The 18,708-nt window shown below is 41.3% G+C and overlaps 1 protein-coding gene across 2 annotated transcripts; it reads left to right on the top strand.

Annotated features, from left to right (window-relative positions):
* The first annotated feature begins 580 nt into the window (after positions 1–580).
* Positions 581–17,114, top strand: LOC311263538 (excitatory amino acid transporter 2-like). Of its 2 annotated transcripts, none has more exons than XM_084363676.1 (11): positions 581–860; positions 3,812–3,951; positions 5,667–5,819; positions 6,787–7,037; positions 7,159–7,306; positions 8,077–8,203; positions 8,426–8,659; positions 8,752–8,946; positions 10,388–10,522; positions 10,671–10,935; positions 12,649–17,114. In XM_084363676.1, exons 1-11 carry the CDS (start codon positions 823–825, stop codon positions 12,718–12,720), a joined length of 1,758 nt encoding a protein of 585 aa, XP_084219802.1. In that variant the 5' UTR covers positions 581–822; the 3' UTR covers positions 12,721–17,114. The 2 variants fall into 2 exon arrangements, with proteins under 2 accessions (XP_084219802.1, XP_084219803.1); XM_084363677.1 differs by having other exon boundaries at positions 583–860; positions 10,671–10,859.
* The last annotated feature ends 1,594 nt before the right edge of the window (positions 17,115–18,708 follow it).

An 18,708-nucleotide genomic window follows, 5' to 3' on the forward strand; every position in this document is an offset into this window, starting at 1 on the left:
ATTATCTATTAAATCTTTAAAGCGAACGATTTGGCCGAGCGGCCTTGTGTAAGTACAGAGCAGAGTAGACAGTAAACCTCATGTTGGTATGCTCCTGTCACCACTGTGACATAATATGTCGGAGCAAACATTAACCTCTCATCTGTCGTCCATCAGGTCGACCTCAAAGCCCCAAACAGCAACATTATGGACATTAAATCGTCATTCCCTTTGTCGTTTATTCCTCTCTCTGCCTACAAAGCACTACTGTCTGCATTGTGCCATTAGAAGGCATCATCATGCTCATCTCCCATGTCGCTGGATGAGTCTGGGAGCGTGCTCTCTGGGGGGATTACTGTATCCAGGGAATGGAGGGTCCCTGAGGGATTTGACTCTTAAGCCCAGATATTGACTCCTCCCTCCATTTCTTCTTTTTTTGTTATTTATTTATTTGTTGGATGTGTGTGTGTGTGTGTGTGTGTGTGTGTGTGTCTTGGTGTGTAGCTGATTGTGGGTGGTGGTGGTGGTGGTGGTGGAGTCAGGGGGTGGGGGCTGAGGAGGGTATGCAGACATCAGGATGGGGCAATTCAGGTTGCTGTGGCTGTGACTGGGGCTGTCGTCTGGGCTGTGTTGACTCGCTCCTCTCTGGATGCTTTGGATGAGCCGGTGGACAGCTGAGAGCTGCTAGCTGTCAGCAGAGCTCTGGTGTTTATTAGCTGCCGGCTGTACCTGCATGGGACCTTATCTGCTGACATCTGGCAACATTTTTGGATGGAGCAGTTGGGATCCTACTAACGATTTCTTGTGCTGATTAGCTCTTAAATACCAAAGGCTGGAGATTTGATGTATATAGCACTTACCTCAACTCCAACAGAAATGAAGTAAGTACTAGGCACCACATTTACACATCTGTGCATAATACTTGGACTTTTTCTGGTTATTCACTTCAGTCACTTAAGGATCCAAACTGTCAAAGTTAAACTTTGTTACGTTTTTACAGTACAACAGCAGAAAGTATCAGGGAACCTCTCTTACTCCTTTAGTGCACGGGTGAATGTGGAGTTATACTTTGGGAGAATTTGAACATCTTTCAGTTCGGTTGACACCTGGTGTTGTTTTATTAAGAGCTTCATTAATTCTTCATGGCTTTACGGTCCTGTAATGCAATTAATCTGACTAAGCCCTTGGCCAAGATTAACCAGTTCATGAGATGATCCCATTAGAGACTGCGCAGAAGAAACTGAATGAATGTGTCTGTGTGTGTCTCTGTGTGTGTGTGTCGATGGATGCCGCAAAGTGACAGAGCTTAACATCTCTGAATTCTCGGCAAAGAGGATTCATTCATGTGACGTGATAACATGACATGAACAAAGTTAATGAAAGATAAAATTATGTAGAGCAGGGATCATTTTAATAATGCTATAAATATCATTATTTCCAACTGTTTTAAATTAAACATTTCTGTTGTAGCTGATGACTCTTTGCTATACATTTTCATTTCCATCTATCACTGGGTCGCACAAGCCCACTCTCTCATCTGTCTCTGACTTGGTGAGAGAAGCGCTAATGAGAGGATCATGACAGAATAATATCCGACCTCGCTGACGTCCGACGTCTGCTTCCTCTCTTCCTCTCTCTCTCTCTCTCTCTTTCTCTCTCTTGGCAGTGCTAAAAATAATGAAAGTGAGAGAAAAGGGTGCAAAATTCAATTAGCAGCACTCATCGCTCTTAGGGAATGGGATTACATGGTAATGCAAATTCTCCCGCGTTTTATTTCTGGGGTTTTTGACTAATTCATTCGGCTTGTATCTCAGCGATGGAATAAGGCAGAGGTAGTGTGTGCTGGTGGTGTACTGTTTGCCTGCCGTTTGCATGTATTCTCTGTATTTCACACATCACTTTGAAATTAATACGAGCAGATAGGACTGGTCCATCTGTGTGCCTGGAAGCTAACCATTTGGTCTTCCTATAGCCAAGCTCACAACACTGCAGCACAACGAGGCGAGGGGGGAGGTGTGTGTCAATGTGTGAGTCCGTGTGTGTTCAAGTGGAATTATTAGCGAGTACTTAACGCAACAACAAGAACGGCAGGAAGCCTTTGGTTTTGAGGAAGGCTCCTATTGATCTCAGCTCCCTGTCTTTCCTTTGATAAAGTTTAAGCTTTGAAAAAAAAAAACTTGACAGCAAACATGATTGATATCAATGAAGTGGTATGACTTCATCATGGAGTATGGGGGGAGGGTATGAAGACAAAAAAAAAAAAATCGCCATTGAGGCTTCCATTTGTGAGTGTTAAAGCATGAACCCCAGGGGTGAGGTGAAAGGTCAGAGTCACATTATTTCTTCTTTGTTCTTCTTTGTAATTCATCACAGCTGACATTTTCATGGACTTGTTTGAGATGAATAGCAACATAGGGACATTTCTGTTTCCTCACAGACAAAAAAACATGTCAAAACCGAGCTGACTGCTTGATAGATTACTCCTGAAACATGTGGAGGAGACGATTAATACGTACGCTTCACTTTCTATTGAACACCTGCCTAACTGGCATGTGACGGACACAGCTGGCTCTCTTCTCACTAACAAACTCATTCATACATCGACGGGGACCACAGGAAGCTGCTCCACGCCGCCTATAATGGGAAATCACATTTCATGCGATTAATTAGGCTGCGTGACTAAGACCCTTCTTCCGACTATTGTGTTTGAGGCTTTGTGTGCCTCCAAATGTAACGTGACACAATCGTAACTGAGAGAGAAGATTTTGAAGGAAGTTTTAACAGGCAGTGTGTTCGCTCCTTCTCTCTGCGCTTTGTCAAACTTTTGTACTGTGGCGCTGGCATCTGTTCCACTTTATCATCGCCGTTGCCTCACCGGGAGATTTTTGTCTGTGGTTGTCTACACTGTGAACCACCTCGTACAACAATTAAGTAAAGGAATATCCACATGGAGTGATACAGTATTCTGAATTTGTTTGTTAATGTGTATGTTACAGGTCACACTCAGATTACATAATGTAGACATGCCTCTAATTTCTTTCAAAACCAGAGACAGATATTACTTTATCAAAAAACAGAGTGTCTTTACAAAAGATCTCTTACAAAACGCTGTCCTTAAGAGATACACAGACTTTCGGTTTTTAATAAACGCCTTGAGATGGTTCGTGTCTGAAGTGTCGCCCCAAAGGACTGCAATTTTACAGCAGCAGCTTGTAGTCAGCTTCCATCTGTCCACGTCATGGAGAGACAGCTTGGCAACACACTCGAATACTTTTTTGATAGTGTTTTCATTTCGACTGTATCGTGGTTTTCAGAGACGTTATGCACTTGCAAATGTACTGGTTGAGGTGTTTTATTGTGCAGGCTTGCTCCTCCACACAGTGACCAAGCATGAAAGAACGTGGCCATGTGTGTGTTTTTGAAGGGGTTCAGCTTGATGGTTTTTCTTTTTATGAATATGAGTCAAGGGTCAACAGTGGCTTTGTTAGGGAGGGACTGATCTATCAAATGCTGCTGTTTTCAGGCGTGTAGAGACTGAGTGGAGGCCAGTGGATAGGTAGGGTAGCACAACAAACAGAATCCTGCTGGGTAGTAGAAACATATTGAATAGTAGAAATATCCTGGTGAGCCACAAGGTGAAGTTGAGATAAGGGACCTCTTTTTCACCCTTTTTATTGAATCCTAGTATTATTCTCTTTTTCTATCCCTGCTGCAAAGTGAAAAAAAATCTTTGAAAGCATTGTGGGTTTGCAGATGCTTCACCAGGAAGTCTGACATGGTTTTGCATTTTATGAATAAGTGTTTCATATGTTTTTCTTTCTCTCTGTCGCAGTGCCAACAGTATGCCTAAACAAGTTGAGGTGAGGATGCACGAAAGTCACCTGGAGCCCATCGAGGCCAGGCCTCAGTCCAAATGTGCCAAAATCTGCTCCAAGCTGTTCAAGAACCTTCTGCTCACACTCACCGTCCTCGGTAAGTGACCTCATCCCCGTTGTATTTTTCTGTCTTTCTCCCTCCACTAAAGACCTATTAAAAATCAAAGCATGCTAAAGACGGGCACCGACCACCACTGAGCTGTTCTGTTAACTCATGAGCTTGATTATGCCGCCTGCTCGTAATATGAGGAGGAGATGCCATCTGTGCTCGCTCAGTGCACCAGACAGTAAGATGACTGGGTGTCCTGACCTTCCCCAGCTCTGTGCCACCTGTTGCTATCAAAAGCATCTCTGCTGCACTGGACTCCCAAACAGCCTCTGGTGGTGCATGATAAATATGGTGATTATAGCAGTGGGCTCACTGCGCCACAAGGGGACAATTAATGAAAAGAAGAAAAGGCACGAAAGCAGTGATGCAATTTCTGGTCATTGGTCCTAGATCAGATAAGACCAGCACATACCATTTATACTGTGTTGTGTCTGACAGCTTTGCTTCCTAATCTAACCATTTTATAAGCATAGCCTGTGAAGATTTTAAAACTATATAAATGCATATATGCGTGTGTGTATATGTCATTAAGTATGTGCCTCTCGATCTGTATCCCGCTCGCATGGATGTGTGTTTGTGTGAGCATGTGTAATGTGTACATCTCACCCCACTTGGCAGGACTCTCGCCGAGGCAAGTGAGCCAGCATGATCATTGATCATCTGTCACTTGGCAGATAAGGGCCTGAATGAGAACTTGCAAATGGGCCAAAGAGAAGGCACAGGAAATCAAATGCCATCCAAAACCATTGGGTGTGCAGAGTCCACAGGATGCTGCTAGACTGGAGGATAGATTGAAGCACAGAGGACAGATTATATTAAAAAAAAAAAAATAGCTGGAGGGCTTTGTGATTCCAGTGTGTGTTATTAAACAACGTCTCGGGCTGTGTGATCTTTGGCAGTGGTGTGGTAGCAGAGGAAGTGCAGCCGCAGGGGGGATGCTGGAGTTTTGTCTGGCGTGAGACAGACAGACACAGAGGCCAACTAGCGGGCCTGGTAGGCAGAGCTTCAGGGGGGGTTAGAGCACACAGAGGTCATCTTTAATTTCACTGTGTGGCAGGAAACAAACTGTTGGTTGGAAGAGACATATGTCAAGGGTCAACAGTGGCTTTTGTTAGGGAGGGACTGATCTCTCAAATGCCACTGTTTTCAGGCTTATAGAGACTGAGTGGAGGCCAGTGGATAGGCAAGGTAGCAAAAAAACAAAACCTTGTTGGGTAGTAGAAATACACTGGATAGTAAAAATATCCTGGTGAGGCACAAGGTGAATTTGAGATTAGCGATCACTTTTGCACCCTCTTATTGAATCCTTCTTCCTCTCTTTCTCTCGCCCTGCCGCAAAGTGTAAAAAATCCTCGAAAGCATTTTGGGTTTGCAGAGATTACAGATGCTTCACCAGGGAGTCTGACATGTTGCCTCCTCCCTGCTGCTTCAAAGATCTGATCTTAATCCCCCATGAGCTTAACTCACTCTTAGCAGGTTTCCGTTTCATCTTCTCAACCCACCGTGCTCTTAAAGTATGTAACAGACAGACCTGTTTTACAGCTCCAAATAACTGCAGCGTTAGAAAATCATGGCTCATTCGTTATTTCATTGATCATATCTAAGTCTTTCCCATTAGGCACAGAGTATACCCTTAAGAAGTGTCTTTTCACCTTCATGTTTTTTGCAGTTTCACTCACTCACACTCCTTTCTTGCACTTCAGGTGTGATCTTGGGAGCTGTATCAGGGATGTTGCTTCGCGTCGCCTCCCCGATCCACCCAGACATCGTCATGGTGATCGCCTTTCCTGGAGATATCCTTATGAGGATGCTGAAGATGTTGATCCTGCCACTCATCATCTCCAGTTTAATCACAGGTGCAGTACGGTCTGTTCAGATCAATTATGGTGAATGCTATATGAGTCATCTACCACGTGTCCTCGCGGTACAGTATACATCGGCATGACAACCAGAATGGCAGAGCATCGTTCTGCTGGTTGAATTGTGAACAAAGACAGTTCAGTTGCCCTGTATTAGCACAAATGAAACATACCTGAACCTCATTTTTTGTGAGTTTGTCAAGAGTCGGTCTTTTGGATATGTATATATATTTTCGAATACATTTTTTTTCTATTCATTTGACTAATATAATTATTCGAGTAGTAGTGGCACTATGTATATTTGTCTTTGTTCCTTTGTTTTCCATAGTGATCCTTTTGATGTGTTTGCTAAATATGTACATGGGTGAATTCAGAGCTGCAGGACCCCCTCGGGCACTTCATCTTATAGACCCGTTTTCTGTGTATAGATTACTAAAAGTGAGAAATGTTTTCCTTGGTGTCATACTGTAGATATTGTATGTACTTTGATTTGATGCGCTGTTGCATGTGATTGTGGACACACCTCCAGCACAGCTGTGGGTTGTCATGCAACTGTAGGCTGTATTTAAGAACTGTGTTACTTTGTAAGTGTTGTGTCTTGAGATACTGCAAGAATATTGCTGATGTATTTGATCTATACACACATGATACTTTGCGTGAGCAGTTCATGTACAGTTGAATTATATTACAAGGCTAAAAAACCAATACATTTAGCAGCTTACTATTCACTTCTGTGATACCGCTGCTAAAATAGACACAAGGAAAAAGCCCTGATATTACTGTAATCCAGATTCTGACATCATTATTGACAATAATCCATGTAATACATCATGCCATGCATCATGCACATGATCAAACACCATCCTGCAATCCCCTAATGGGCCTGCAGTATTAAGTCAACATTTCCATTCAATAAGTCCAAGTAATTACCAAGTAAACACTATCTTGCTTGTTTTGGCTGCAGGTCTGGCTGGTTTGGATGCCAAATCCAGTGGTCGCCTGGGCACCAGAGCTATGGTCTATTACATGACCACCACTATTATTGCTGCTATCCTGGGAGTCATCCTGGTGTTAGTCATTCACCCTGGCAACCCCAAACTGAAGGAGGGGCTGGGCGAGGGCGAGAAGAACGATGACGTGTCCAGCTTGGATGCCTTCTTTGATCTGATCAGGAACCTGTTCCCAGAGAACCTGGTGCAGGCTTGTTTCCAACAGGTACCGGAGGATGGCAATTACAAGACAATACACATACACCTTGATCATCGACAGTTGAGTGGCCTTGTGTCATAGGGGACATCATATCTCACCATCAGTATCTTTTCCTCCTTGAACTCAGATCCAGACAGTCACAAAGAAGGTAGAGCTGGATGTTGTGGAGGAAATCAATGCCACCAGTGTGGAGGGCCTGGTGGCCAACATTACCAAGGCGCCTCAGTTCGCCGTCAAAAAGTCCTTGCAGTTCAAAAGTGGCATGAACGTCCTGGGTATGTAACCAAACGAAAACACTCACAACTTATGGATGACTAACATTAAACCAGACTAAACCAGTCGACAGCCATGCTAGCAGCTCTGTGAGGCTGTACTTTGGCACAGCAGTGCTTTGAGCTAAACGCTAATATCAGCATGTGTCAGTTTTAGCATGCTCACCATCTTAGTTTAGCATTTTAGCATGCTAACATTAGCATTTGCAGTAAACGCAAAGTAGCTGACACCGAAATTTCATTAATTTTCCAGGTATCATCATAAACCAATGAAAGAAAAAAAAAAATGTTTTTTAAAGTTCAAGGTCCAGTGTGTAGGATGTTGGGGGATCTGTTGGCAGAAATGTAATATAATACATTATTATGTTATCATTCATCATCATGGATGTCAATTGTGTGTCAATCCATGGGAGATGTTTCTCAGGATAAGTGAAAACTTTTAAAGGAAGAGTCAGGGAATCACCAAAGTCATTAGGACTCTCTGGGCATCATGAATATGTCTACCAAATTTCATGGCAATTCATCGAATAGATCTCAAGATATTTCAGTCTCGACTAAAGTTGGGGACTGGCCAACGGACGTTGCTATCGCTAATAAAAGCTACATTTGCAATATGACATTTACAGTGATTCAAACATCTGGACAAAACTGAATGTTTTTGGTTGTAAATGTAAAACTTTTCATCTCTGAATACTAATTCCCTCACGCTGAAGTCATCTCATCTGTCCACACTGGTCTCCAGAGTTTGATACATCTATGATTTTCTGTCACAGGTCTGATTGGTTTCTTTATTGCATTTGGCATCTGCATGGGCAAGATGGGAGAGAAGGCCAGACTCATGATTGAATTCTTCAGCATCCTCAATGAGATTGTGATGAAACTTGTCATCATGATCATGTGGTTGGTATCACTTAAGAATCTCATTGACTCATTTTTAAAACTCATTTGATCGCTTTGAGTCAGAAATAACTGATAATGCCGAGTTATTTCTCAAGTCATTCCAACATTTTAAAAGATTTATAATCTTTTATGTGAAGTGGAATTTGTGTTCTGACAAATTCTTTGTCGTCTGTGTTCAAAGCGAAATTTAAAGAAATAAGAAAAGCTCTTTCATCTGCCCAGGTACTCTCCCTTCGGTATCGCCTGTCTCATCTGTGGTAAGATCATCTCCATCAAGGACCTGGAGGTGGTGGCCAGGCAGCTGGGGATGTACATGGTCACTGTGATTGTTGGCCTCATCATCCATGGAGCTATCTTCCTGCCCAGCATCTACTTTATCATCGTCAGGAAAAACCCCTTCACCTTCTTCCTCGGAATCTTCCAGGCCTGGATCACTGCTCTGGGGACAGCCTCCAGGTCAGCAACCCAAATTAATGGATAGTTGTTTCCTGATTTGTATGCAATTCATTGCAAAGTTACAACCTACCTTCTCCTGCTTGCCCCTGCAGTGCTGGTACACTGCCTGTCACCTTCCGTTGTCTGGAGGAGAACTTGGGTATTGACAAAAGAGTCACTCGTTTCGTGCTCCCGGTCGGCGCCACCATCAACATGGATGGAACTGCTCTGTATGAGGCCGTCGCAGCCATCTTCATTGCCCAAATGAATGGTATCCAGCTGGACCCTGGTCAGATTGTCACCGTCAGGTCAGGACACACTCATGATAGTATCTTTGAACTTCAGACACGTCAGGTTTTATTAGTTGATGTCATTTACACTGTTAAAAGCCTGTATTTATGATATGATCTAATTTAAAGGAGACCTCTTATGCCTTTGATTTTTTTCCTTTACTTCAGTGGACCTTGTAAAAGGTCTTGAAAGTTAAAAAGCCCAAAGTCCACACCAACGGGGGCTCCTCTCTCCAACGGAAAACAATGTTTCTGAAGTGCCTGAAACACCTCGTCAGTACCTTTAATTATGTGACTTTGTGACATCACACTATGTCATTATGTCACATTCACGGTAGAAGTGAAGCTAACTGTAGGCTGAAAACACGATCGAGCCAACTGCAGACGTGGTACGCGGTGCTGGTTCAGTCATGTGTGAGCTGACCAATCAGAGCATAGTGGGTATTTGGGAGGGGGGCCTTAAAGGGACAGGAGCAAAAACAGAGCATCTCAGACAGAAGGGGGGAATACAGCGCTGCTGCACTGTATCATTATTAAAGCATGTAAACCTTTTCTAGTAGTAATCCAAAATAAAATCATGAACCTGAAATTGAGCAGAATATGTCTGCTTTGAAATTAAGAGGTGAAAACTGTCAGTATGATTGCACAAATACACTATTGTCTCGGCACAGATAAATTACCTGGATGCCCTGTGTGAGTTCAACATCTGGTTTGTATGAAATGCCATTATCAACGCAACCTTCCATGATATTTCAGTGATGATATTTCAATCTCCGTACAAAAATAGGCTTAAATGCCTAAATGGACTCTAACATGGCTGCACACAGAAGCCAGACTGTTGTTCATGAAAAGCAATTCTTCGTCATAACAGTAACAATTGTGATTCCTACTTTTTAAGGAGGGTTTAAATGGAGCCCTGGGGATGCAGTTCAGCCAACACAGTTAGCTCATTATAAATGAGGACAAACACAGCAGCAGTGTAGAGGCATTCAACGGTGAAAAGTCTGCGGCTCAATGCTGCAGCTTTAAAGAAGAAATGTACCGTGGAGCTAATAAACCAGCAGCAGGAAGCAGCAACACGTCTCATGCTAAGCTGAAACGCAAACACCAACCAAGTATCTGTGATTCTGAGTATCTATATTTCCCAAATGCTCTTCTGTTAATAGCTAGTCAAGGATGGACGACCTTCATCCTGACATTTTTATGGCATATCACTCCATAAACCCACACATTAAACATCCCATCTCTCACATTTAAACATCTATTCATTAGCAGTGGAGGACCCTCTCGTGGTGCTCTTCAGCTGCTGCTCTTCATATAAGTACCACAGAGGTTGAATGTCTTCATCTGCAGCCTTTTCACGTTGATAGTTGTCTGAGGAGTTGTGGCAGGGTGGAGAGTCGGTGGTGGGTGTGGAGAAGAGTGTAATTGAGTGCTGCTTTGCTGTGTTTTCATCCAGTCTGACAGCCACCCTGGCCAGTGTTGGAGCAGCCAGTATTCCCAGTGCCGGTCTGGTGACTATGCTTCTGATCCTGACTGCTGTAGGCCTGCCGACCCAAGACATCAGTCTGCTGGTTGCTGTCGACTGGCTGCTGTGAGTTTGACAAGACAAAAAATGTTTTTTTTTTTGGATAAACAATGGTTCTTTCATTCGTTTCTATGCTAGATTTATCTTTTTTTGTGCATCCTAAATAATTGAAATATGCAAATCTATCTTACCATCCCGGTTTCTCTCTCCTCAGGGATCGATTCAGGACCTCGGTGAACGTGGTGGGTGACTCCTACGGTGCAGGCATCGTGTACCACATGTCCAAGGCAGAGCTTGAAGAGCTGGACGCACACGCGGCCAAATCGGACGACATCGAAATGATGACGAAGACCCAGTCTTATTACGATGACATGAAGAACCACCACGAAAACAATTCCAACCAGTGCGTCTTAACCGCTACCGCTACCACAACCGCTACCGCCACTGCTAACAATTCTGTCGTAGTAGATGAATGCAAGGTACAATTAATGCTTACGGACATAGAGACTTGTATATAACCCACTCTGTTGTAGCATGCTCACCCTGCACCTTTGCCTGACTCTGTTTTATTCATTGCATCTCTGTTCATGACCATGTAAATGCACTCACTGTTATTTTATGACAGACGTGAAGCGAGAGAACAACAGATGCATGTGCACGTATGTATTTCATCCTTCTGGAATAGCAGCTTTTGTGTTGAACGAACATCCAAAATGTTGCTAAAAAAGGTTTACCAAAAAATGATTGCAGTTCAGTTCAGTGCATGCAAATGACGGATACTTCAGTCAGCCTAATCTGATGATTGTAACCTGTTGGAGATTGGCTCTAAATCAAAAGGCAGAGCCAGATAATCCTCATTATGACCCTGAGGAATTATTTAGCAGCCCTCCTATCCATCAAAAGTTCACACTGCATCCATTTTCCAAAAGAAACTTCTCAACGGAATAATGTTTTCCCATTTCAGTTATTATTTTCCTTCTGTTTAGCTTAATGTCCGGTGAGGTTTACTCTTTCATTTTAAAAATATAACTGACTGCCATTGTTAGTTCCACTTCCACAGTTTTATTTCTGTAGGATTTAAAAATGCAAAGCCGGAAGGTGTTACATCTCATTAGCAGTTCACATAGTCCCTTCTCAAGCACGTCTACACAAGCTATTTCTGCACACCGCCAGAACTACGTCACGAAATCAAAAGCTGTGAAGTAGCTCCCCACAATGTAAAACATAATGCAGTTTGAGTCTAGTCTTTGAATGTATTCCAGGCTTTCAGAATAATATATGGGAGTTCAGAGAGCTTGTTCCCCCACACGCCCTGGTGGGAAAGGTCTTCTGATGAGCTTATTCATTTATTAAAGGATGAAAGGTGTTACCTAGCAACGCTGACAACCTGTCACACAAGTACGTCAATCCATAGTAAAAAAAAAGTTACATCCTCCTTTCTCTATTTATGAACCGACAATTACATATGGAGGCGACACGAAGGCTTGCTATTTCCAGTATCCATCATGACTAATTTTTGTTTTTCTGTTTTCTGGTCTGTTTTGAATGTAAATTGTATGACTCACATTTCTAACCCCTTTTCTCCAAAGACGCCACTGTAGAGTGCTTGCAAATTAGCCATAACGTAACAATGCATTCATTTTGTAGTGTTTGTACCTTGTTTTCTATGTAATCCGTCTGTTTATTCATATTTTATTTATTTGTATCATTTGTTTTTTAACTGCCTGTTGAGTTTTGTGGTCATCATGAATTTGTGGTCTGTTCCCAGGTCAGTAAAAGAAACTCCACTCTTAGGACCACCATAAGCATGATCATCAGTGGTCGTACAGGAGTTCCAGTAATCCTCCATAGTTTTTGCATATTGCAAAAATAGCTATGATACTATGAGCTATGATAGGCTGTGTTTTAATTGCCAAAGTACCATCGATACTGACAGGAAATGTTTACAGTCAAAAAAAACTCTTTTACCTCTGATAAAACCAGGATAGAGCAGGTATATACATGTAGGGTATTGTTAAAGTGGAATTTTTTGATGGTCGACCAATCAGATTGCATGGATGTAAATTAATCTCATACATGGGAGCAGTGTGTTATTATAAGCTGTTTGATTGAAAGCTTTATAAGTGAATGATGTGTGTGTTTTCCCTGTGCCTTGGATCCGATGTTTAGATTTCCCTGCTAACTGCTTACAGGTAACCTCAGCCACTAACGGCTCTGCTGCGGAGTGCACGCTTGTTGAGGAGGAACCGTGGAAACATGAATAATGGCAGCACAGAGATCCCCTGCTCCTGGGCTCCACAAGCTTTCCTATCTGGTGATAAAAAAAAAGAGTGAATGAAAAAAAAAGTCACACGAACAGAACTACTAATTGTTTTTTTATATAGTTTAGTTTTCTTTTCTTTTTTTAATTAGTCCCTTTAAAGGTTTTTGTAACTGTCTATCTGACTGATATATAAATATATATATATATAATACTAATTCACTTAACCGTGAAATGATAACAGAGGTATACATTTACCTGTTAGAGCACAATTATGTCCGATATAGCAGATACTTGCACAACATACTTCAAGGCTTGGGGAAGGAAGGAAGGAAGAGAAAGTTAGATAAGCTATTCCTAGCAATACATTTCGCTTCTACATTTACAAAGTTGAGAGAAGAAGAAGTGGCTGTATAAGACTGGATCATGCACTGAGATCATCTTCCAAGTTTCATACATGCATAAAAATACAGGTGATTCATCATTTAATGCCAGAAGATGAGTGGGAGTTAGAGCATTAATCATGATGTACTGATGTAACGTTTGTTGCTTTACATCCCCGTCAGTACCGTCGCTATGTGTGCATCAGGCCGCTTCTCTTCCTATCTCAGCTCAGTCTCTCATTTAATAACATCTTTTTTGATTCTGTCAGAGCCGCTAAAGTGCGTCTGACTGCAGATCGCCCAACACCACGCACTATCCAGCAAACTGAAGAAAGGGTAGGAGGCAGGGTAGAACGATAGTGAGCAGGAAAACCTACAAGCACAGTCAAAAACAGTGGTATTATAAAGCACAAACCATAACACTGAGCCCATTTTATTTCCTTTTTTTGTTTTCCTCTTTTTATCTACTGTAAAGAAAAGGGACTTCTTTTTTTGTGTCACCTGTTGAGTGAGGTATAAAACTTGTTTGTGTGTGTGTATGTGTGTGTGTGTGTGTGTGTGTGTGATAGAGGGAGAGAGAGAATGAGAGAGAGAGAAAGAGAGAGAGCTGGGGTTAGGAACATGACCAAGTCAATTATAGGGACCAAACAGGCAGAAAATCAATCATCTCACAGAGGCCTTTGAACTGCCTCCATGACGTCGCTCACACACACGCTTCACTTTTCTTACATCGCTGTCCGTTTGTAATTGAATGGCACGGCGTTTGATATCGACGCTTTTTTCAGACGAAGCCTCAAAAACTTAAAGAAAGCCACTGCCCTGAATATGAAACTTTATACGCTCCCTTTCCCCCAAAAATATATGACTTTGCGATGCCAATGAAATTCAATTAGCATCAAAATGAATACAATAAATAATTGACATATCTGAATAAATTCTAGCACAACAAAGGAGATTATACAGAGCACAAACAGAGCGAGAGCACAAAAAAAAGCCAAAATAGCAACAAGGATAATTTTTTAAAAGTCATGCACACTATCCTTCCGTGTCGATTGTATTCCAAGTTTTAAAAAAAATGGTTAGAATAAAACGATAAGGGGAAAGCAAAAGATACTCAGGCTTGTATGTTTACTCTCTTACAGGGAAAAAAAAAGTTATAATCCTAAAATGTTTACTTGCTCACTAGAGCTTCAAGAAAACGGCCTCTTCACAGCACAACATTTGAAAGCTTCGACTCTCAAAAGGTGACAGTTTACTGCAAAGATCTTGAAGGACAGTGATTTTATAATACGATGACACGCTGGGAAGCACAGAAATGTATTTCAGACGACATTCCAGTGGTTGAATCATCCTCGATCTGTGTACTATCTGAAAGCGCAGACACGGTTTATTGCTCGAGTACACGAGGTGAAACCACCAGACAAAAAAAAAGTAAAATAGGAAACGCAGAAAGACGCAGCGCTCGGCTGTCAGATGGAGTCTTGGCTTGCACAAACAGAGACGGATCATTGATGTAACACTTTTCGCTTGCCAGATTCTTGTTTAGCCAGACCTAAAAAGGTAAACAACAATATATTTTAGCCACCAGAGCTCAAGACTGTTTCTACAAAACCCTAGATGCTGCAGCTGTGTGTCCATATGTGTGTAGGTGTGGAGACTTTTTAAGAAACCTCAGAGCAGAGCAGTGGACACTTCACATGCATTATGCCAGAATGTTGCCAAACTATCAGGTAATAAATAAAAATACAGTATATTCCTCTCAAGAACCAAATGGCTTAAAAAGATCTGCAAACATACAAAAAAAAAAAAAGCACAGCTTGGACTACTGGCTGTTAATCTTTTTTTAGCCTGTGTGAGTGAGAGGTCTGTGATGTGGCTGCGAATTTGATTTCTTTATCAGTGTCGTGTCCTTCTCTCCTGTCTTGTTTTCTTTTTTGTTTGTGCTTAATGACAACCTTGCCTTGGAGATGTTCACTTCAAAACAAATGCCAATTAAAGTAACACTAGGAAAACTTAACAAACCACTTAGCGCAGCACTCTGTCCTTTACAGTTCCTGAAACACACTCTCATGAGACGACGCTCACTTTGCTTCTTTAATTTTTTTGTTTTTTTAACAGAAGTGTGCTTCGATACAACAAAGAGCACACTTGGCGTTCTGCTGTACACGCTGCACAGACTGATACACACAAAGACAAGCATGCACACACACTCAAACACATTTTTTTTTGTCTTTTCTTTTTTCAAACGCACGCACACGAACACACAAACACCTCGAAGGTCACCACGTTTTTTTTAATTGTAATCAGCGAGCTGCAGAGCACAGCACTGACACCCTAACCGGCCCCTCGAGTTTCATCTTTTGACTTTGTGATCTTCAGGAAAATTTAAAAAAAACATCTCTCCAGTAAGGAGACAATGCAGACCATAGTGTCATCGATGGGGATTGAGTGTTGGACCACTATTATGTTCAAACTCAGTTTTAGAAGCATGAGTAAAATAAAAATGATGATTATTTTTTTGCACCACTATCTTAAAAAGCATGATATTATGAAGTGCCTCCTTGCACTTTGTGTATATATTGTAGGTAACAGATGTTTTTTTTTTTTTGGTTTTGTTTTTTTGTTTGTTTGTTTTGTCCTTTTGTTTTCTTTTGGGGGGCGTTGAAATGGTATGTAGGAATATAGTTTCATTGCTGTGACATTTTTAATGTAATCCTCTAGAGAGAAAAAAAATATATCATCTGTGTCCTGAGTAAAGAATTAGATTAGAACAAAAATGTATAGAGAGGAAATCGTGTAATAAATTGCTTGTTTTTTTTATTCTCTAATAGCTGTTAAACTAGTTGTTTTACTTACCTGTCACACACCAATATATAAATATCTTTTTTTTTTTTTAATCTAATGTAAGCGTTTTGAATGTTTGTTCCATGAAGATATAAGAAGTGTGCATTCATTTTCATTGTACATAAATAAATATATAATTGTTCTGTTCAGTGGCAATGCAGAATTTTCTGGAAAATTTACAGTGATCCTGAAGCAAACACGGTTTGCCTGAAGATGAGAGAGGAAGAAAGAGAGAAAGAGAGAGAGAGAACGAAAGGGAGGGGAAGTTTCCTGTTTGACAAAGACGGGCCAACACGAGTTATTTCGGTGGGAATTAAAGGGTTTGCCGAAAAGAGAGACAAATAAAGGGGAAAGGTCAGATTTTGCCCTGTACGTAGGATAGAGTGAGGAATCAAACACAGCCTAGTAGTTGATTTGAGTGAAAGAACAAACATCAGATGTGTTGCTGCCTGTTACAGTATAGAGCAACATTCCTCAGGTGACTCATCTGAACCATTTTGTCTTTTAAATGGAGAAAAAACTACCTTAGTCTCAGGCATCTTTGTTAACCTGGTGCATGCGCAATTTAAAAAGCTGCGAGATCTTTTAGATTCCCTGTCTGCAGACATCTTCACACACTCGACCTCTGAACCATCAACATCACGAAGGTTTATATGACTCCCACTCTGTAAACTGCCTTTACTCCACATGCCTTTTTTTATTTTTTGCTTTCTACACAGAAACCTTTATGCACGCACGAACACCTGGAACTTGCAGAGCTTAATGGTACCGATTAAAATGGAAATGGATTGACACAGTGTTTTCAACAAAGAGCCAGTATATCTTCAAGCTTGTCCTTTTCTACTGAAATGTGTCTTTTTGAAGAACCTCAGAGCTAAAAACAAAACCCGAGCTGATAACCTGTCTCACTCCTGCCTACAACGTGCTTTCCTGATCTTACTTTTCTAGGCCTTCCCTCTTTGTAAAGCTGTTGTAATTTTGATGTAAAGGCAGAGCGTATGTGTGGGGGAGATACACTATCAAGAAAAAAAAACGACAAAAAAAAATAAATACATGAATTCTTTCCTCGGTCTATGGTATACATAGAAAATCTGTTTCTACATATCAATAAGTGTTGTACCTTTGGTGTACATATACAAATATAACTAATAAATGTTGATTCATAACTAAATATTGTCTGCTCTTTTGATTTTTTGACTGTATGAGTTATTACATCTTGTCACCACACGTCTGTTTCTGTCACTTAGTCTGCTTAGTTCTGACTGCTGAGGCAAAACTTTACTTTAAAACAGTTTTTTTTTCAGGCTAAGGATCCCCTATCTGGTAATAGCACAGAGCAGAGGACCCCTCCTACATATATTTTTAAAAATCTGTTGCATATTAAACTGGGCTTACATTACTGTGTAGAACGGCCAAAAGTGCCGTGTCTAAACAAGTTGGCAGCAGCTGTAGCATAGCTAATATTAGACGCATTAGCAATTTGCAACTTGCAATTTCTCATTTGGTCTCTGATGTGGAGGGAGTTACAAAACAATCCACCGTGGTTCAAAAGAATATCCGTACACGTGTGATATTAATAAAGATAATTGACTGATATGCTTCATAATACGGTTGTGGTTAGGTGCTGCACAGTGATTTAGCGTACAGTTAGGTTAGCCTAGCTTAGGTAAGTCACGTGATTGCGCATGACTGCGTAAGAAGTCACGAGTAGACTGTAATCAAAGGTGTGAATGAAAGCTTCTGTAAGTGTTCGATTGGATAAAGTGGGAAGGGATACCAGGACATTTTATTTCTCTGTTACTCTATGAGCGGGTGGAGGAGAGACATGGGAAACTAACCAAACACTGTAACAGTGATTACTGCTGGTGTGGGAGAAAAATAGGATCCTCCGAGGTCATTCTGTCCTCATACAATAGGACGTCATACGTATCCTGTACGGACGTTAAAGTCTGGATAAGGATAGTGAAGTTTTGTCTATGAGGAGTACATCACATGGTCTCTGCAACCTAGTCATTCAAGGCTACTGTAGATATGTCTACAGAACAGATGGACAGACTATCTCAACGTAAGTCTTCTTCATCTCTCATGATTATAACAGCTGATTAAAAATTATTTTTTGCAAATAATATGTTGGATTCATGTTAATATGTGTTTTCAGTCACACAACTACACCAACATCAACAAGAAGATGCAGATAAAAACATCAAATTATACATAGAGGACCCTTAAACATCCCCTCCAGACACGTTTTAAGACAAGTGGTCTGATTGTCTATAGTCTATGAATAGTCTAAAGTTTTCCTGCTGGGTACCAGATGTCTACTTCATTGCAAATTCTCATGTGCACTGGCAGCTTCACGTTTATTAATCACACTTATATAAGTTTCAAATTGGACCTGGAAACTAATAGTGATGCCAGAAATATCATGCTTGTAGGCCCACCTCTTAAAATCTGATTTTCAGTGAGCACAGAGAAGGTTTTCAGCAATGACTATGTAAACAGCCTGCTAGTGTCAAACTCGCACACATCATTCTAGACCAGGGGTAGCCAACATGGTGCCTGCGAGCTCCTGGTATCCCGCTGTGAGCATATGAGTAGCCTGCAGGGGCACCTCAAACCTAGACTGTCTCATAAGAAATGTAGCCTATTAAAGACTCAAAGTCTCCAAAAGGTTGGTGACCCCTGTTCTAGACTGTAGGAGTTAGCATGACACTGTGCCATTACCAGGGTGAAAAAGAGGACATTGGATATCCAATAGACAATTA

This window comes from Pagrus pagrus (genome assembly GCF_965226575.1).
Source record: "Pagrus pagrus genome assembly, chromosome: 10".
In the NCBI taxonomy this organism is placed as follows: domain Eukaryota; kingdom Metazoa; phylum Chordata; class Actinopteri; order Spariformes; family Sparidae; genus Pagrus; species Pagrus pagrus.

What these genes read in the sequence shown, in the direction of transcription:
- LOC311263538 (XM_084363676.1), top strand. Translation starts at nt 823, where the DNA reads ATGTATATAGCACTTACCTCAACTCCAACAGAAATGAA. An exon ending in TCAACTCCAACAGAAATGAA is followed by an intron (nt 861 to 3,811) that starts GTAAGTACTAGG and finishes TCTCTGTCGCAG; the next exon opens with TGCCAACAGTATGCCTAAAC. An exon ending in TGCAGGCTTGTTTCCAACAG is followed by an intron (nt 7,038 to 7,158) that starts GTACCGGAGGAT and finishes CCTTGAACTCAG; the next exon opens with ATCCAGACAGTCACAAAGAA.